The sequence below is a fragment of the Pteropus medius genome, unplaced genomic scaffold (assembly GCF_902729225.1).
Source record: "Pteropus medius unplaced genomic scaffold, Ma_sr-lr_union100, whole genome shotgun sequence".
Taxonomy (NCBI): domain Eukaryota; kingdom Metazoa; phylum Chordata; class Mammalia; order Chiroptera; family Pteropodidae; genus Pteropus; species Pteropus medius.
In genome coordinates, this window is record NW_024349224.1 from 1765074 (window position 1) to 1786366 (window position 21293).

At 51.2% G+C, this 21293-nt stretch overlaps 1 protein-coding gene across 3 annotated transcripts in view; it reads right to left on the reverse strand.

The window, feature by feature from the left end:
• NETO2 (neuropilin and tolloid like 2) overlaps positions 1-21045 on the reverse strand; it is a 32054-nt gene extending 11009 nt beyond the window's left edge. The window contains exons 1-7 of one of the 3 annotated variants that reach the window (XM_039880797.1): positions 20915-21045; positions 12745-12801; positions 10354-10494; positions 9494-9742; positions 5937-5981; positions 5727-5854; positions 1738-1966 (exon numbers count right to left, since the gene is read on the reverse strand). In XM_039880797.1, the coding sequence (XP_039736731.1) occupies positions 1738-1966; positions 5727-5854; positions 5937-5981; positions 9494-9742; positions 10354-10494; positions 12745-12801; positions 20915-20948 (883 nt within the window). In that variant the 5' untranslated portion in view covers positions 20949-21045. The remainder of the gene's footprint in view (positions 1-1737; positions 1967-5726; positions 5855-5936; positions 5982-9493; positions 9743-10353; positions 10495-12744; positions 12802-20914) is intronic. The other 2 variants (XM_039880798.1, XM_039880799.1) reach the window with 2 other exon arrangements.
• Between the last annotated feature and the right edge of the window lie 248 nt (positions 21046-21293).

Sequence of the window (21293 nt, forward strand, 5' to 3'; positions counted from 1 at the left end):
TGCGGTTTCAAAACTCACAATGAAGCTTCAGTAACCACACAGGTGGCAGTGGCGTGAGGACAGACACCAAGACCATGGACTAGGACAGAAGTCCTCAGATAAACCCTCACATATGAGGTCGACTGACTTAGGACAAGGTGCCAAGCCCGGTCAGCGGGGAAGGACGGTCATTTCAACAAAAGGTCGTGGGAAAACTGGACATCCACATGCAAAAGAACGAAGCTGGACCCGTCCCTTTCACCATATTAAAAAAATAACTTGAAATGAGTCAAAGACCTAAACATAAAAGCTAAAACTATAAAACCCTTAGAAGAAAGCGTAGGACAAAAAGCTTCACGACATTGTCTTTGGCAATGATTTCTTGAATATGCCACCTAAAGCAAGGCCAAGACATAAAAGTACCTTATGCGTGAACCAGGATTCGACGGATAAATACACCGGGTCCTCAGTGTATTACACCGGGTTTCTCACTGCGAGACAGGAGGGGCCGGGGCGGGCCCGACACAGGTCGAGCCTGTTCACGTGGCAACAGAAGCGAGGGACTGACTAAAAACACCGAGAACGGGGCGCTGGAACGGGGGGCGGCTGGGCGGAGGGCCCCGCGGCCGTGGCTGGGACTCGGAGCCACAGAACAGTGGGGGCATCGTGGAATAAAATAATTTACGTGAATATAGCAAGTATAGCAATGGGATAAAATAGAGAGCCGCGAGCTCGTGCTGGTACAAATAACCGAACAAACATGCGAGGGACAAAGGACGAGCTCCTCCTCGCAGAATGACAAGAGTGCAGATGGAAAGATGGCAACGGATGCGGCCTTCGGACAAACGCCCCGGAGACAACCTTCACAGGCGTGAGCCACTGACGGAGGTGAAAACTAGCGAGCAGAAGGACACCTGCACGGACTCGAGGGGACCCGTTAATCAGAAAGGAACCAAGGAGTGACTTCAGGGTGGAGACCCCTGGCGACAGCACGGCACCCGAAGGCAGGGCCCGGCAGGTCCCCGCGTGCCCTCCCTCCTGTGCGGGGCACCCAGAGGCTCCGGCCGAGGTTCTGTGTGTTCCAGACAGAAACGCACAGACCCCATTCAGTCCGTGAGGACGTGCCGGACCAGCCTAAACCGATGGACGTTCTACCAAATAACCGGCCGGCTCTCCCTGAGGCCCTGCCACACGGAAGTGTCGCGAGTGGAGGAGATGTGACAAGCAGATGCAGCGTGTGGCCCCGGGTCAGACAGGGACGCTCCTGGGAAAACCAGTGACGTGTGAATGAGGTCTCCTGGTCGGTTAATATCACATCTGTATGGTTTTTACAACTTTCCAGAAGCTTAAATTATTTAAAAATAAAAAGTAAAAACAAACAAACAAACCGCCCCCCCCAAAAAAAACGATCTAAATCTTTGGCGATCATGGTTTAGTGGACTCGTAACTATTCATCGAGCTCAATTCCTACGAGTGACGATTATTTTTAAGTTTGAAACCTTGAGAAGACTCCACTTCCTATGGTCCCCCTCCTTGGCGCACACCTTGGTAACAAGGCAGTGCCGTGATTTATGCATTAACGTGGTTTTTTTGTCACCCAGGACAGCCAGTTCCTCGAGAAGAGGGACTAAGACTCAGTTACTGTACACCCTGGGACCTGCGGTCTTGTCAAAAGCAAACGCGCCACGATCGCATTCTGCGGGAACGTCACGCGTGTGACCCGGGCGCCGCAGGAAGGGCAGGGTAGGGCGTGCTTACGCTCCACGAAGGACGTGAAGAGCATCCTGAACCTGCTCAGCCGGCTGCCTTCATCGGCCCACATCCGGATGACCCCCACCCCGGTTTTCAGCGTCACGTCATTGGCCACCGTGCTGCAAAACTTGGCCTTCAGGTTCTCAATGGAACTGCTTCCGTCGTACACGGCGACAAAGTTCCTCTTGCATTCGTTGGAGTGCTCCATTTGGTAATCCAGGAACCTCAGATAGATCTGCAACATCGAGACCAAGACAAACACGGGTTTAAAGAGATACAGTGATTTGCAATTTCCAGTTCTGTTATCCAGCAACACGGGAGACTGAATTGAGCTATGACAGCTCATGGGAAAACAGCAGACAGAAGGCCAGTGCCTATGCAGTAAAAAAACTAGGACTAATAGTCTGTTTCTTTGGTTGTCCCCATTATGGGACCGAGCACGAAGGAGCCTGAAGTTTGCGTTTTGTCTCTAAAGAGAAGAAACTTCGTGCTCTGTGAGGCGTAACCATCGTATGTATTTTCCTTATTATAATAGCAATCTCAGGGTCCTGATGCATTGGGCAAGTAAAACGGTCACTCATAATCTTATTGCTCTGAGTCATCGCGATTAACTGGCGAGTTCCTTTTCAATTTTTCTTCGCGTTTTCAAACCGAAGTTTACCTGTAAGGTGCGCGTGCCTGCTGGTGCGGTGGCACGTCGAGCTGTCTTCATCTTGCACGTGGCTCTTCGTCCCCACGATGTCCTGTCGCTGGTTTACCCACGGTCCCCCCCTGCATACCTGCGCGGTTTTAAGCTCTTCCCCCGTAAACCACTTTAGCCTTCCCGACATCGCCCCGCGGGCCCCCGAGGCCCGTGTGTTTTCGGTCTCATCTTCTCGGTGCTTCGGACCGAAGCTTCCACGGCGTCTTCCTCACGCCGACGGCTCTCCCTCTGCATCTCTGCTCCCCCACTGGGCCCACACGGTGAATATTTTGCTCAAATCTGCAGACATTATGTTTTCCATTTTTAGTTCTAGAGTTCTTACTTGCTTCTTTTTTATAGTTTCTATTTCTCCGCCGAGGCCTCTGTTTCCAGCCATTTCAGGACTATCCACCTCTCCCCCACGGAGCCTGGATGAGCTGCTACTTTAAAATCTGATCATTCCTCCAGCTGGGCCCTGCCATGGCTGGGATCCATTGATTATTATTATTTTTTCCCTTTCGAAATTAATCATATTTCCTCGGTTCGTTCTATACAACGTATTATATCCTGGACATTCTGAACCTAACATTGCGAGACTCCGGGTCCTGTCGCAAACCCTGGTGAGCGGCACTTTTCATTGGCGTGTTCTGTCTCGGCCAGCGGCCCGCCCAGGTAGGTGCGGACAGCGTGACACTCGTGTGGGCAGTGGGGGCGACGCCAGCGCCGGGCGGGCTTGCACAGGGCGTCCCCACTCAGGGAGGCAGGCGGCAGTTTCTCCTGTCGTTTGGGTGTCGGTGCCTTCGCTGTGTTTCCTGTGCACGCAGCTCAGGACTTAGCCCCGTCCCGGGCTCCCCCTTCTCCATGGCTTCCTTCCGGTCTCCTGGGCGACACGGATTCCTCTTCCCGGCCCCTCTGGTGCCCAGAAAGTTCAATTTCACTCAAAGCTCTAGCCTCCTAATCTGCTTGGAGTTCGGAGAGACTGAGAGAGAGACGGAGAAAAAAATAATGGGGGTCCTCGAAAAACTCCAGCCATCGCCATCGCCTCTCCCCCGTTCCACTATTGAAAAACTGGGGATTCTCCTGGGGTCTCAGTGCTGACTGCTGCACTAAATCTGTGACCGCGGCTGACTCTGGCTGAACTGGTGGACGGGGGAAGCAAGTCTGGGGACCCCCCCTCGCTGTTTGGGGGGGTCCTTTTGTTAGTGCTCTGCTTTCTGTGAGCTCCTGCTACCTGTTCCTGACATGAGCTCCAGAAATCAGCCCAGGAGACAAAGAAGGAAAAAACCAAATTTCAGGTTTTGACTTCCTTTTCAGAATTCTCTCATACTGCTTTTTCGTAGTCTACTCAGAATTTTTAGTTGTCGTAAACTAAGAGAAATAAGCCGTCGTGGGCTTCCTCCAACGTGGCTGATTTTGGAGGCTGAGCTTATTTTAATATAGTAAAATTGATGAATTTCACATTTGTAGTGGACACTTTGCGTCGTCTGTGTTTGATTTGAATAAAACTGGTTCCTAACCAAAAGTTATAGGACTGTACTGTATTTTCTTATATGGGTTTTAGTTTTAACCTTTGAGAATTGAGCGCGCGTCAAGCGTAAGGCAGGGTCTAATGTCACTAGCCAACCGTCGTGCCAATGATCAGGCATCTCTTTCCCACCCGCAACACGCTACGTCGGTGAGATGCCGAGCTCCCGCTCGTGTGCACATACGTTATTTGGTTTTACTAGTTTGTATATCCGAGTGACACCTGCCGACAGTAGTCCAACCACCACGCTTTCCGCTTGGAGAGTAAGTATCTCGCTTCGTTTTTATTCAAAATTGTCAGGTTCTCCCGGACCCTTCATCGTCCACGTGAATTTTGGAATGAGCTTGCTGAGCTCCCCGGAAAAAGTTCCGGACCAGTGCCCACGAAGCGAGGACTGAGATAAAGCGAGTATTACAAACTTTTTGGTTTCCCAGTGCCTGCACAAGTTCTGTTTATACTATACTGTCGTCTATCAAGTGTGCGAGAGAATTAGGTCTATATACACAATGTACACACCTTAATTAAAAAGTGCTTTATTGCTAAAAAATGCTAACCATCCGAGCCTTCAGCAGGTCGTAATTTTTTGCAGGCGGAGGTTCTGCCTGGATGTTGTTACTAGTTTAGCCGCATCCCACACATTTCGAGATGTAGTACTTTGTTTTATCGAGTTTTAAATATGTTCGATTTCCAACCGATTTCTTCTCTGACCTATCAATCACTAAGTGGTGTATTATTAACTTTCCAAACATACGGTGTTTTAAAGTTATCTGCGGTTGCTGGTTCCTGATTGAATTGCATTGTCAGAGGATGCTCTGCCTAAGAAAATGTTCAAGAATTGACCAAACACCTGTGCTAGCGGAGTATTTTTTCTCGCCTCGCATAACAATCGTCTCCATTTGAGGCTCTGTGTGGGGGATTCTGCAAAGGTGACGCGAACCCCAGACCTTTCTGCGTCTGTCTCGTGTGGCTGAGACGCCACGCTTCTGCCACGTCCACCGGTCCCCGCGTCTCCACGTCTGATGGCATCTGTGCCGTCGATTTCAGTGTTCAGTTTACTGCTCTGGTTTACAGTTCTCTGTCTTCATTTCGATTCTGCAAGAATGACCTCCTTTTTATCGAATCCGTCACATTACTGTAACTGTTAACTGGGTGTTCGTAATTTTTTAAAGGTCTGTTCCCCCTCACTTTTCTCTTTTCTCTTCTTACATATATGCACATTGAATATAATTTTAACTCTGTTGAAAGTACGAATTCAAAGCAAAGAGCAGAAGTAGTGAGCACCCAGTCTCAATCTGTCAGTTACTGAAAACATCCTTCCCCGCAGTACTGTCGGCCGAAAGCTCGACGAGCAGAGAGGACAGATGACACAGCCAGCACAGAACTGAGACTCAACGTGCTGGCGCCGGGGTTTCGACACTGCTGTGACCGAGATGTTTTGACAAGATGCTTTAACTCCGTGGGACCCGTTTTTCCTCGTCACAAAAACGTTTGTATAAATTTGCGGTCACACCAATCAATACCTGCACTCTTCGATTAGGAACATGCAGATTTTGAGAATCTTAAGATTCTTAAAATAAGAGTGGGGATAAAATGTACACCGTAGCCTATTGAGCCATCGCAGTGTTGAGATCCTGGGAGGTGACTGACGTGAATGCAATAAGAGAAATTTAAAAAGTTGTAACAGCGGCTTATATAATCAGTAAGTAGGAGCATAAACCAAAATGACACATTCTACAAATCACGTCTCACGTTCTTCTCTGAAGGGACGCGACGCGGAGTTATTTATACCTTAGCTTTCGGAGTAGCTTTGATTGTCCATATGCAATCGACGGCTTGGCCAGGCTTCGTCTTTTCCTCTTGTTCTACCTGACTAGAGCGTACTATCCCGTCGGCTCCCGAGAGCTCAAACTGGCAATCTAGAAAGAATGGATGAGATACGTTCAGAGGAAAAGAAGACCGATCAAAAACGCCACGAGGAAGACAGGTAATATACTAAACCTGGGATGGGATTTAAAATACCTCCTAGGTACGTAAAGTCTGGATCTGCAACAGAAAAAAGAAGAAGGTCATTGGCATTCTGCGATATCTTGAGTCCCTTTGCGACTTAATGTCTTATGTCTGATGCTACGTTTAATAACGATGCACAAGAACACTTCCACGGGCGTGGACTATAGACTACTGGTTACTGACAAGCATACGCAGGTGCTCACTTACAGGATCAAAGTTTTTAAAATGATCGTGTTTATGCTTTTGATCCCGGCATGCATTAATAACTTATTTATGCTACCTGAAAACTCAGGATCCTGTCAAAGCAGTAGCTAGTCCACTGACGGACGGATAGGATAGCAAAATGTGGTATCCACAACACAAAGGAGTCTTACTCAGCCTTAAAAAGGAATGAAATTCTAACATACGCTACAGCATGGATGAACCTGAAACACGCTGAGTGAAACAAGCCAGACACTAAAGGACAAATACTGTAGGATCCCACTCATGAAATAACTAGAACAGTCAAATTCAGAGACAGCAAGGACCAGGGCTGGATGGGCAGGAACAAGGAGCTAGCGCTTAACGGACAGTTTCCGGTTGGGACGGCCAAGACATTCTGGAGGTGGAAGGTAGCGATGGTCGCACCACACTGTGAACGTACTTAATGCCACTTAAAAAGGGTTGAAACGATGAATTTTATGTCGTATAAAATTTACCCCACACACGCAAAAAACAGTAGCAGCTAGTGAGGGTTTTTTTCACAACGGCAGGGGAAGACGAGGTGATACACAGACTCTTCTGCCCTGTGGAGTAGTTCACAGAAGACTGAGAACCAAAAGTTTATATCAAAATAACCCATTTAAATAAATTGGGCAGTGTTTGATTTTTATGAACTAAATGAATTAATGGAAGTAAAAGGTACTTTCCTGTCATAAAGATACGTTACAAAATCTTATACATGAATCGGATCTTTGCAAATGAGTTTAGATTACCTGAAAGAAAAAATAGACATTAAAAAACAATGCTCTTAATTATTTGAATAATGTTTTTAAATATTAAAAAACAAAATGAGGCAACTTTCTATGGAAAGGTTCTTATTCTGAACAGAATAAGAATTAGCTCTATTAGCTGTATCATGAAAGCAACTTGATATGGCTTATAGTTAAACTCTAGACAAATTATAGTAAAATGCTTAGGATTCCTAGACTGTATTACCCTACATTTGCATTTTACAGAACTTCAGAGTTGTTAACATACATCACGTTTAATATTATGCCAATGAGAGTCATGTCAGGAGGATTACATAATATTCCATTTCATAAATGAGGTAACTGAATCGGAGAGATTGTATTTTCTTAGATGATATAACAGCAAAGCCAGGGCTGGATTTTAATTCTCTAGACAGTTTTTCTTACTCTATCATGCTGTCCTTATAATGTGGGTGAGGATTCCCCAATTTTAGCACTAAAAGAAATGTCAAAATAAATAGGCAATGCATAATTAGCTAAATTACGGCTGTGTTTAGTTATTTAAAATCATATTTATAAATTGTTTAGGAACTGGTAAATCTGGAAGAAACCTATTAACGATGATGAGAAATTAGTATTTTTTTCAATGAAATTCTCTAAGCTCCTAGTGATACTGGTTGAGGCAGAGGCTCTTAATGGATTGCTACTTCCCGTAAGTAACGGAGAATTCTGGAAGTTTTAATGCAGCAATGGCAGTGTCCTAGAGTTTCTGCCTACATATGAAGAAATTCTGACTCATCTGTCAGAGAGCTCCTGTAATTTGTACTCCAATGCCGTTTAAGGTTTAAACTTCTCCGCAAAAAATCTCAAATGTAATTAATTGCCCCCCTAGCTGGGTTTAGTTCACTAAGTTAAAGAATCGTCTCTGAGATGTTTTCTAAATTAAGCTAAAAATCACCCCCCTACTTTTTTCAATATGTAATTTAATAAGCATGATAAAATACCTGGAGTTGAAAACAATTTTAACAAGAATTGAGCACCCAATTATATACAACAAACTGCATTATAATAGGTTTTAGTTTTATTAAAGATTCTGAGACGTTTTAGACTAGCAATTTTTTTTCCTTTTGGCAATTTGGTATATATAGGTCCTATCTGGACTTTCCAATTAAGGTTTTTTGAGACACCTGTTTGTAATTTTTTAAAATTTATTTTTATTGTAGTAAAATATATATAACATAACGTTTACCCTTTTACACATTTCTCAGTGTACAATTCAGTGGCATTAAGTACATTTCACGATGCTGTGCAACCATCACCATCCATTCACACAAAAATGACAAATAAATTTCAATATGATCCATCGGTTGTGCTCCTCGATTATTTACCCAAATGAGTTAAAAACTTCTCCACACAAAAATGTGCATGTGGATGCTTATAGCAGGTTTATTCGTAATGGCTAAAACTCAGAAGCAGCCAAGATACTCTTCAATAGAATGGATCAACAGACTGAGGGACACCAAGACAATGGAATGTTATTTAGTGTTAAAAAGAAATGAGTTCTGAGTCACGAAAAAACATGGAAGAACCTTAAATGCATATTAGCGAGTGAAAGAAGCCGGGCTGAAAAGGCTACGTACTGTATGATTCCAACTCTATGACATTCTGGAAAAGGCAGAACTATGGAGACAGTGAAAAGATCAGCGGCTGCCAGGGGTCGGGGCAGGAGGGGTGAACGGGTGAGCACAGACGGTTTTTAGGGCACTAGAAATACTGTGTGATGATGTCATGATGGATACATGTCGTTATACGTTTGTCCAAACCCATGGAAACGTACGATGCCAAGAGTGAACCCTGACGTACACTGCGGACTCTGGGAGATCGTGATGTGTCGACAGATTCATCGACAGGAGCTAATGGGCCACCTGGGGAGGGGAGGGGGCGTTGATTTGGAGGCGGCCGTGTGTGGTGTGGGTTAAGGGGTGTACATGGGATCTGTACTTTCTGCTCAGTTTTGCTGTGAACCTAAAACTATTCTAAAAAATAGTCTATCAGGTAAGTTTCACTTTTTGAAGATGTTATCCTTTTGGCATTGAGAAGATAAATATTGAAGCAACACTTAAAAATTCCCATAATATGTTTAGTGATCGGGGGAAAAAAAAGGTGACTTTGTTCAGGCAAAAAGCAGGTAATAAAGCAGGTAATGTACCTGTATGTACAAGACGCTCTCTGGTAAAACAAACAAACAAAATACAGAAAAACATCTGAGGGGGTAAACGCCAAATTCCCCATGATGGTTTTTTATACACAGGGTGGTAAGGTTATGGATGTTTTTTCATTTCGATCTGTTTTCATTCTTTTCAATTAACAAATTTGTTGCATGAAAAGATAAATAAAAGCAAAAGGACTGAAAACTAAGTTATACTAAGTTGCTTTTTCATCTTGTTAGTTTGTAACTCTATGAAGACAGGAATGATACCTTGTGTGTCTTGTGTTTCCATTTCTTAAAGGGTTAACGTGACTGAATTATCTCTTTTCCGGCCTTAAGATTCTACAATCAGAGCGAGGCCTAACCACTGAATAAGGCAATTGCGTTACCTGGAATAAATGAATATTTTGCTCGAAATCCCAGTCCTTCAAGTTCTTCGTCAGAACTGAACTTAACCCACATGAACCTCCCCGTGGATCTAATTAACGGGGGACTCTTCACGCCGCAGAAGCGATCTATGAGTGGGGAGAAGCCGAACGGCCCGTCTCGAATTTCCAGGTGGTCAAAGCGACATTCGAACGATGGTTCTATATAAAAATGTTCGTCGAAGGTCAACTCTACTCTTTGACGCGGAGCAGCTAGAAGGTAAGAGTAAGCAAATGAGGGCGACACCAACGAGACCAGGGCTGACGGTTCGTAATGGGCGCCACCGTGAGAGCGCTTTACGTCAAGTTCACGAGGAATGTCACAGGTCACACGAATAATAACAACGACGCTGCTCTGCGGACCCAGCGTCACCGTTCCCCTCCGCCCAGGCTATTTATCAAATGAGTTCAGTGGACTTAACGGATTCCCGTTAGGGTCGAGAAGCTAATGCCTGGCTCGTGAGATACGGGGTATCATGGCGAACAGAAAAATAAGAGACACGAAAGGATCGACCAGAGCAGCTACGGACACGCGTCCTCATGCTGCCCCGCGAGGGACGCCAGTTAGCTTAAGTGTCTTCTCGGAGAAATTTCTCGTACCTCCTGGTGCATCTCGTTGAATTACGTCTCAAGAGATTCAGAATCCCGATAGTATTTCAACCATTACACCTTGTTAACGTGTTCGGTATTCAAAGATATTTATAATTACCAGAGTTTAATTCAAATACACGTTTAATTCCGTTCGAATGGGTTACAACGGGAAACTTTACCAAAGCGTTTGGTTTTAGACTTCATTCGGTAGAAGACAGAAATTGGTCAAATACCTTCCAAAATGTAGATACACTCCTTGTTCGGCGGGTACGAGTCAGGGTAATTAGGCGAAGCAAAATGTCCCCCGTTGCTGGTTCGAACCCAGATGCCACACTGGGTCGTAGGAACGTGCTTGATTCCAATGTTTTGTCCATCTGAGGAGAAAACAGCATTTGAAACGTTCGTGACGGCAACAGAGAACAGCATTCTCTTTCCCCAGCTCCCCAAAGAGCTGCCCGCTCTGCTACACGCACACACGCTCGCTCGCGCGCACACGCGTGACGAGGCCGCGACCCGGGGGGACACGAGGCGCCCGGCGCTCACGGGGCCAGACGAGGGGGAGAATCAGGCGTCAGGAAAACTGCGTGAAACTCGGCTGCGACGTAAAATGAAAAGGGTCCCAGCAGTTCGTCTCGGCCACGGCACGTCTCTCTCCGCCCTAGTTCAAGACGAAAGTCAAGTTAAGAGTCACGGGCCGCACGGGGGCGTCTCCCGGGCGGCTGCAGACGCGACGCGGGCGTCAGGCCGCGCTCCTCCCCGGAGTCCGCTTCGCCAACAGGAGAGGAGCAGCTTTTATAAAGGACAGAAGCCTCTGAGGACGAAGGGGCAGCTGGCACCACGCGACGGTGACGACCCGCAGTCCCAGGAGGCGGGCTGGGGTCCGGGCAGTGACCCTGGGCTTTTAGAGAGGTGAGTCTTCCTTCGACACCGACTTAGAATCGATTTCGGTCCTGATACCCTCCCGGCCCCGCGGATTCCTGCCGCTGCTGCTCCGTCCCTCTATCGGAAACGAGATTCTTCCCTTGGAGAAGAGAAACTGGGGCACCGGGCACAGCTGAGGGTGCAGACACCGGCCCGAGAACAGGGAGACTGGGTGACACTGACGAGCCTCACGACGACCCCGCCCCCCGCAACTCCAGGGAGGTCTCCTGGTTGGATGGGGGGCGGGGGGTGTCTCGTGGCAGGAAACGGAAAGCTTCTCCAGGGAATCTAGTGAGCCCGAAGAAAAAGACCCGACGATGCAGACAAAGGGGTTCGCCTGTGTCGGGCCCCTCGGCAGTGGGGCCACAGCCAGCAGCCCCGCCTCGCGGACGGTGAGTGGTCAGAGTCGAATGTCCCCCTTGTAAACACAAGCGACATCCAAAACAAAACTACCGTTTCATCTCCTCAGGGAAAAAGAGAGTCTATCCACAAAATAAGAACTTGGGTACAAGAATACTTAAAAACCACCCCAAGGAAAAAGGGAAGCTCCTAAAAACAGAAATAAAGGACTGAGCGGAGAGCTGAGAACGGAGGGTTGCAGACCGAGGCCTGAGCACGGGCGGAGTGGCCTGCGGGCTGTCGCACGAGAAGCTGCAGGGCAGTCCCGGGCATTCGTCCACGCCGCCCACCCCGGCCCTCGCACGCCGCAGCGGGGACGAAGAAGACAAGGGACAGGAGAACTTTCCAAGCGGAAACACAAACTTTTCGCATTGAAAAGGCTCAGCAGAAATCCTAACGTGAATCCCGAACACGGATGGAACCGGACTCAGGACGTAACTGTCCCAAATGGAGTGGCGGCTGGGGTGGAGGGTGAGCGAGTACACGGCGGGCCGAATCCTCACCTCCCGCGGTGGGAAAGCCTCGCGGACACTTGAATGGGAAGTGACTAAGCGGTGACAGGAAGCGAGTCAGTGAGAGCGAAGCGGGGACACAGACACCAAACGGTCAGCTGGGAGCGGGGATCCCCAGGGAGCAGGAAGCAGGAATCCCCAGGGAGCTGGGAGCGGGGATCCCCAGGGAGCTGGGAGCGGGGATCCCCAGGGAGCAGGAAGCGGGGTCGGGCAGGGCGGGGGCCTGGGATTTCCTGACTTTTTAGAGTGCCTGGACTTCTGTCACGTGCACGTATAACTCTGAGGAAAATAAAGACGGATCAGGTCGTGTAAGAAATGTGCTCAAGTCGGACATGAAATTCTGGTTCAAAAATCATACTAGCTGATCTTCTGCCACAAACGGACAATCAGGACAGGTCCGGGGGCGCTGAATGAGATGCTGATGGAAATGTTTCATTTGTTTACACTGGAAAAATGGATTTTTATTTTTGCTTCGTGATAAAGCATAAATCTCATTTAATTTTCGGACAAAATCGGTAGTGTGTGTGTGTGTGTGTGCGCGCACGCGCGCGTGCACGAGTGTTTTAGTTAGGAGCTACTAGTGCTGCCAATTTTTAAAATTTATTGAGGCAGGACTTTATGTCGACAATTGACTTGCGTTAATTGCAGCTGAACCCAGTTACATCGAGGCCGACAGGAAGACAGGAAGCCTTAGGTCACTGGAACACGGCAGAGGGACTATGGAAACAGTCCCCTGAAGCTGTAAACCTTTCAAATAAGCCTCCTGCACCCCGCACACGTGGCGTGACTCACCTTGGGTCTTCTGGGCCACGGCGATCCCTTCCACGACCAGCACCGTTACTAACAGCACTAGAGAAATAACAGAAAAGAGACGTTAAAACACAATCTATGTTTTACTAAGTTTACTAGAAAAATCAGATGACCGAAAAGAAATGAATTGAACCACTCCGTGTTGCTAACATTCACTCTATAGACTTTTAAGGGTTAAATGTTACATTCAGGTGAACTATTTGACAACTAGGACGACCCAAGAAAACACACAATTGATATCACACTCATTTATATAAGCCCTAATAGTACGTGGCACTTAAAGCAATTTTTCAATTTAAGATGGACTAAAGGACACCTTTTTTTGCAACACATTTTGCTGACCCCGATCATGCCTACGTGTGCTGTACCCCGTCTCAAAGAGCTGACATGCGAATGGCTAGCCCTGCACTGCATGTGTCAGTAAAAATTCAATTACGTTATCCGACTTTCGTGAGCACTTGTAATAAAGATGGAAGTAAGGGGGCAGCAGTGTCCCAGAAACCGATCCAGGGCGTTCCACGGCTGCGCTAGCTGCGTCCTGTGCTACAGACACTGCACAGTTAGAAAATGATGCTCCCTCTACACTCACCACCCCAAAACCCCAAGCTGGACATTTCTAAGACCCAATCAACACACTGAATTGTTTTACATCTTGAAGATTCTCCTAAGCCTCTTATTTTTATGGATGGTGCATTGGTGTCTTCCACTTTCCCGCTGCCCCAAAGCCCCAAACTGGCCCTGAGTGGACCGGAGTCCCCAGCGCCCACTTGGTCAGCAGGCGCGGACAGAGGGCCTGCCCGAGGGCGGCCCACGGACACGCGAACGGCAGGAGAAACGCAGAGCGGCGCTGGCCGGGTCTGGGCTGGGCACACGGTTTGCCGTTTGCCGTTTTCCATCGTGGGGCCTCTGAGCTCAGTTTACTTCGAGTGCAAAACGGGGGTGTGGCAAATAGCACCGACCTCGTGCGGCCGTCGCCGAGGTTCAACGCTGTGATGGACAGGGCACTTTTAAAGTGCTAGGCACGCTGCTAAATGACAGACGTGACGATAAAACACCACCCTCAGGGAATCGGTCTGCTGTCACAGGTGGCCAACGTCCAGCACGAGGTGAAGAGGCACTGAAGGGTCACACACAACGCACAAGGAAGCTGAGACGGGGGCCGCCCACTCCGCCCGCGGCTACGAGGAACAGAGCAAGGCCAAAGTCAGACAAACAAAGTACGGTCTGCTTGGACCTCGGAGGCCTCGGCCCAGGAGAGGGAGAAAGCAGCAGCTTACACAGAACGCGGGCCTGAGCACTCGCCCGTGGGGTGACGGTCATGCGGGGAGGGGACGGCGGCACATTGCATTAGAAATTGGGGACGTGCGTGACACCCAGTCTAATGGCATGCTGAGGAGTCTGGACCTTGTAACGGGAAGCCACTGTGGGGGTCTAAGCCAGTGACATCACCACGTCCTTGTTTCAGACCAGCCATCCTGACACCTGTCAGGCGCCTACGCTTTTAAGAAGATAAGGTCCCTTAAGAAGAAGTTCGACGAGGTCTTGAAGCGGGAAATGGGAAAAAGGTGGGAAATGGGAAGAAGTTTACGGCAAGGTTCAGACACAGAGTCAACTGTGACCGGTGACGGACAGGGTAGGGGACACGGAGGTGTGGAGGTGGCGGCTTGTTAAGCGGCCAGTAGGCGGCCATGCCATGATTCACTCGGCCTGTGCTGAGCATCTGCCACCCAGTCACCAGGGTGCGCAGACAGCGGCTCACATCCTGTGATCTAATCCGACTTCTTCACCTTCGGTCTCCTGCGCCCTGGCTGACCTGTCTCCTGCCCACAGCTTGCCCTTCTATCCACTGGCTGCTGGTACTGTTGACGAGCCATGTTACATAGGAACAACCCCTTCTGCAAACTCTTTGCATCTCTGCACTGGGTCAGAGTTACAGGGATTAAAGAAAGAAGAAAAAAACAGGAGATTTATCATCACACAGAAAACCCAGGGCTGTATTACATATCTGACGATCCATCTGTGTCCATTTGTCTTGTTAGAGGACACCGTCCACCAAGGCACAGCACTCGGTGGACAGGCAGGTGGTCAGCGCTGTGCGCGGTGTACCCCTTCCCCCGGGGCACAGCCATCACGGCGACCAGTTTGGGCGTTTATCATTCACAGCGTATACGCAAGCAACACAGCCGGGCGGACATGGCAAGTCAGGAACCCACGAACGGAAACCAGGAGAAAAGCAGCACAATCGCGGCAGAAAGATGAGCCGCGCCAGGAAAATGACATTATGTGGAGACCAGTAAAACTTTAGTTGTGTGAAACAACCTGATTTTTAAAATCTGCACCGAATACACAACTAAGGCAGAAGCATCGCAGTAAAAACAAAATTATCAGACCACATACACCGATTATTCTTTTCTACGTATTTGGAAGGCTGCTCAGAACTCACATTTACCCAAGTTCAAAAAACTCTGCAACTTAATTGGCCAAATGAGCTGCGCCGTTGAATGTCAAAACGACACGTCATGAGCGGGCGTGTTAGGGCTGCAGCTGCCACTGATCATTCTAAATTCCGTGTCAGAAACACAGCTCCCTCCAAGTTGTGTGACAGGATCTTTGCAAGTCATTGTCACAGGCGGGCCGAGATAGTAAAATGAACTCCTTTAACGCCAAACGTTGGGACTATTTAGTGCCGTGGTGCTCTGTCCTGTCCTTAGTCCCAGCCCAGCGCTGGCCAGGACACAGGGAGCTGACGCACACCGCCACTGGAGGGTCATCAGCTGAAAACGGACACGCCCCTCCCAGCAGGCCTCAGGCCAGATGTGGGCACCGTGTCACCGGGTGGGCAGCTCCCGGGCGCCCGTGTGCGGCACCATCACCGGGGGGCCAATGAAAACGCACGTGGGGGGCGGTGCTTCCCGAGATGGGAGCCGTGGGGCGGGACGGGAGAACCTGCATTTGGACGAGGTCCCCAGTGACGCCGAAGCCGCTGGCCCTGGGACCCGCCTGGAAGACGACGGCATTAGGAGAACGACAGGGCACGGGAAGACAGACACGGAGGCCGCCTGGCTCTCCTCCGGGGACGGGACGGGCGCGTCTGGGCCGCGATGGAGGGCCGGGCAGAGGGCGGGCCGAAGGAGGTGGGCGAGCTGGTTTTGGGAATGCTGGCGGCCGCCCTCCTGCCTGTTCTGACACCGTCCCTACAAATCCTCCCCGTCTCTGCCCACCTGCACTTGCCGGGAACGCTCCTGGGCTTCTACAAAATCACCTTCGCTCCGTTTAAAGCCTGCTTTTTCTAGGAACTCTTTCCGGGTTAATTCTACTCGACAGCATCCAGACTTTTCCGTTCCGTGACGACTCAACGGCTGTGCCCGGTTGTGTTTCTTTCACTGACCTTGCTTCCTCCTGTAGAATAAACCCGAGATTTTGTGGGAAAAACAGAATACCTCGACCAACGGTTTCGACGAGACAGAGTACATTTCTCTGTCAAGTGAAGCTCGGGGGTAAGTCGTCAAGGGCTAGAGCGAACGCGTCATCATCACCAGGCCCAAACCTCCTTCTCGCTGACGGGTCAGTTGTGTATGACTTTCACTTCCGAGGTCGGCTTCTGGTCCAAAGTGGATGCTGGAGCGCCGGCCATCATATCTGCATCGCAGCTACCAGGCAGGCCTGCCTCGGAGGCAGCAAGAAAGAAGGAAGGATCTGGGGCATTCCTGCTTCCTTAAAAACACGTGCCCAGACTTCAAAATAAAAAGTTTAACTAAACAAAAACATCGCCACTTCCCCAAAGTGGCACACGAATCTGAGGGGCCAGACTCAGAGAGCTCCTGGAGGCTTAAAGGAGTACTGGGGGCGACTGACTTCCCACCACGGTCGCCTACGGTCTGTTCTGAGCTCAGCAGCTAGCAATCCTTTCAAAACAAATCTTCCAGTGGGGTCCCGGTGCCTTTGGGACAAGTCCAAGCCCCCTGCCCCGACTTCAGAGGTCCTGCGAGGTGGGGCCTGACCACCCCGCTGACCATCCGACTGCCCCCTCGGGCTTGACAGGCACCCGCTGTCCATGACTTCAACACGCCAAGCTAGCTGCCGCCTACGGGACCGGCCACTCCTCCCGCCTACATCTCTGCGTGGCTGGCTCCTGCCTGTCATTCAGGTCACGTGAGGGCCCCCCACACCACATACTCTTAAAGAAGCTTGATACTTTCTCCTCTATCCTGCTGTATTGTATAAACAGTATTTTAGTCGTTACTTGTATTACCTGGTATTTTCTTGCCTGTTTATCTGTCTCTGCCCAGGAGAAAGAGGGGCCTGGTCTGCATGATGCATGGACGTGTCTCCAGTGACTGGAAGCTCGCCCGGCCCACAGCCACGCTCAGTCCAAACTGCATGACCACAGGCAGTGACCGAGCACCACCTGACAGACCTCTGCTGCAGCCGAGGCACCCGGAGCGGAGGGCCCGGCCCTGACAGATGACCCAGCTCCTTTTCATCTGAGCCTAAATCAGGGGACAGGAATAGAATGGACTCTGCTCTTTTCGGATACTCAGCCACCAGCTGAAGCCTTCCTGTTTTAAGCATCTCAGTGTAAACACGGGGTGCGCTAACCTCTCAGGGGACACGAGCACGTGACCGCGCCTAGGTGGTCTCCCTGCTCCTTCCTGGTCTCTGACCGGAAGCTGAGTGGAGTCTCATTCAAGTCCATGCTCTACTTTAGGTCACAGCAACTTGTTTTCGACGAACTACGTGCCCGAGAATAAAAAAGTCCCTAAATTTAATCAAACTGGACTTTAATTAGTTGAGAAAGAAGGTGTGTCTTGGTGAACTCGGGGCCCCTCCAGCGACATATGCTGGTCCCACTGCCGGTCCCTTGGTGAGGGACAGTGGCTGCAGCCGAGGTGCCCTGTGTCTCCGGCGGGACGTGACGGCCTTGTCGTGAGCGATGCCCCTCACAGGGCCATCTCGTGGGCTCTAATTATATGGGACTCACTCTCCCTTAGACACCCACGGCCACGCCCAGCACCTTTAACACGGCCAGGTCGCCCAGGTCACGTTCCGAAGAGTCTGATGCCTTCTCACCCACCCGTGCTGCGAGTTCCCACGCATCACTCCAGGCACGTTCGAACCGACACGCTTTAATGCCATTTCAGATAGGAAGCCTTGAACTTCCAGATTAGCAACTGCAGCTGTTCTCAGCGATGCAGCAGACACGTTGCGAGCATCAGTGTCCCAGGGCCCTTCTGAGGAGCCACGGAGAGGGCGAGGGGGCCCCTCGCCGTCAGAGCGACCTCGCTCCCTCTGCCAATTTCTCTGTGCTCCAGTGTCCATCATCGGGGCCCCTCCGAGGGACTTCCCCTGATGCATGTGGAAGCCATTGGGATGGGTCACCCCTTAGGAGTCCCTTTTCAGCTCAAAGACACAGTGTGGATGTAATTGTTTTCTATCAACAGTTATTCTGCAGGAGCATAAATTTAAGGATGATAGGAGGTTCGGCTGAATGGGTAGGAACCAAGAGCAGAACTTGGATGACCGTTTTAAAATTTTAGTTGTGAACTTTACCTATAGTCTTTTTTCTCTTATACCAAAAACAGACGGAAAGTGGCTTTAACAGGACTTCGTTCTGTAATAACGCACTGGAGTGTATGTTACAGGACCGAATGAGTCTGCTTTTTTAAAACGCAGACGGACTGGATTCTACCCGAGGACTTCCTGTAAGAAAGCCATTGCTTCATCAGACTTCAACTGTCAGAATTTAAACATTTTCTCCAACTCCTGGGGGAGGGGGTGGGGAAGCTGAAAAGTTAAGTTTTAACAAGGCTGTGTTTAACGACCTCACTAGTAATGAGATGACATCTCGGTACTATACCGATTTCTGTGTAGCTTACTTTCTTGGATGAGGCTTTAGAATAAAGGACACGAGTTGGAATTTGTCACAGTCTCGGATGTGATTTTTCAACTCCAGTGCCAAAGGATATTTATGCTTCATCACACAGTTTATACAGATTTAAATATAACTGAGTCAAACAGGGTCCCCCTGCAGCCAGTGCGTGGAATGAGCAGAGAAACGATGAGTTTACAATCCTCACGGAACAGTTCGTGTGACATGATGCTTACCTAACTTTGACAGAAGGGAAGTCAGATTGGAAAGGCCTGCAGCGATCACTAACTATTCAAAGTGAATTGTTTACTTTTAGCAACATAAGCGAGGTTTAAAAAGCCCCGTGGAGCTGTCCTTTTGTTCTCACTGCTGGAAGGAAAATGAAAAGAATCCACGGCTTCCTGCAGAAAATCACCGTCCCCCTCAAAGCTCCCGCACTCATGATGGCCGACTTGTTTTACAGAAGCTGACCATGACATGACATTCCAAACGGGGCTCTCCAGGGCAAGTACGCGTGACTACGCGAGTGGGAAAGGAACTGCCTTTGACAAGAAGCCTTCTGCGCGGAAGCGGCTTCACCTTACAGGGGACTTGTCCACGCTCTGGTGCACACAAGGACGGCAGCACAGGAAAAGGCCAGCTCATTTTAAAAGATCATCTTTTCGACTTGAAAACATGAATTTTCGTATAGGTAACGCACACGTTTGGTTAAAAAAAAAAGAAAAACAAGTGATGCAAACGGGCGTGCGGTGCACCCTCGTCCGTCTGCGGCTTCCCTTCTCAGAAGCGACTTCTGCTCATTTCCTGACTCTTTCCAGACCAATATTTCCATCTTCGCAAGCACTTGAGGAGACTTAAAAGTAGCCTGCTTTCTGACTAGTGAGCCTACAACAACAATAACAGCAACAACGACAATTTAGCCCGAGCTTAAAAAATGCTCCAGCATGAAAAAAATAGTGCAGCTCGGGTAACAGCGGAAGAAAAGCCAGAAAAGCCAGGGCCCGCGCCGTTGTCACTGCGGCCGCCAGCCGGGCCCGCTTCAGCACGCTGGCCAGCGGCGGGGAGGCCGGCGGGGCTGCGCCCGCGACCTTCGGCGGTGCGGGGCCCTCGGCCCGCCGCGCTCGGCCGTGCGTGCAGCTGCACCGCGGGGCCGCGGATTTCTCCCCGGGGGGCCGTCACCCGGGCTGTCACAATGACGATGACAAGCCCGCCGCGGTCAGAACGACGAAGGAAATCCGGAGGCGCGCGGTCAGGACCCCACTGGGCACGCTTCGTTTGAGAGAGTGAAACAAAACCTTAATTTCGAAGCGATGGCTACGTAAGTTAGGAGTCCCAGGCAGGAAGAGCTAGCGAAATAATTTCGGCGTTAGAAACGTTTTACAGAATGAGGGAACCGCTAGGGATCCGCGGGACGACCGGAGCGCTCGGCGGCGAGAAAGTCTTGGGTTTGCCCAGCACGAACTGTGGGTGCCGACCGCATACGGATGGGCAGTGAGACGTTTCAGACGACTGAGCTCTCGACTATGGATTTAGGGGTGTCTAGAGAGACTGTGTGTCCAATTAAAGTTTAAACGCGAAACCGTACCGAATTTCCTAATAAAAGTAATTAGGGAAAAGTGTGGGTACGGCTAGGAAGCAACGCCATCTGTCACTGCGCACGGTCAGCGCGCCGCGACCAGCGCCGCAGGACCCGCCGATGCGACGCCCCGACTCCGTCCCCGGCGCGCGAGGGGCACAGCCCCCCGCCGCGCGCACGCGGCGCTTCGATGCCCAGTTTAAGTCGCCGGGCGGGGGGCGGGGGGCAGGAAGCCGTTGTCGCTGGCGCCGCGTCCTCCGAGGACGGGCGGAAGGGGCCGATTCGCTGCGAGTTTCAGAAGCAACTTCGCACGGCCGCCCGGCTCCTCCGCTCCGCACACGCCATGCCCCGCGCGCCGGCCCGGGCAGCGGGCAGCGGGGCCGCAGCCTCCGCGGCCGCAGCAAGGGGGACGCGGCCCGGCGCGCAGGCCGCTCGGCGCCCGCCCCCGGGGTCCCCGCGGGGTGCCGGCGACGCCCGGGCGGGGCGGCTGAGCGTGCCCGGCCTTCGCGCCGCGGGCACGGGCCCCGCAACTTCGCAGGGCGGCGCGCGGGGGCCCGGGCGGAGGCGCGGGGGCGAGCTCGGGGACCCCGCGGCGGGCCGCGGGCTGCGGGGCGGCGCCGGGCGCGCGGGCTCCGCGCTCGGCTCGCAGACAAAGGCGCGGGCGCCGGCGGGACGGGACGCGCGCGCGGCCCGCAGGGGGCGCTTACCTTTGAGGACCGAGCACAGCTGCTCCAGGGCCATGGTCCCGGCGGCCGGGCGCGGCGCGAGGGGCCCCGGCGGCGGCGACGCGGCGGCGACGCGCGGCGCTCACGGCCCGGCGCGGCGGCCGCCCCGCTCCGGCCCCATCGCGGCCCCCGCGCTGCCTCCCCGCGCGCTGCGCTCAGGCCCCGAGGCGCGCCATCCCCGCGCTCCCCGCGGCCCCCCGACGGGCGCCGCCTCCGGCTCCGCGGCTCCCCGTCCCATCGACCGGCCCGGGCCCGAGCGGCGCGGGCGCGGGGCACGGCAGCGGCGCGGGCCCCGCTCGAGTGGCGGGCGCGGGGAGCCGCGGCTCATTTAAGCGGGGAGCGCGAGCGCCGCGTGCCGGCC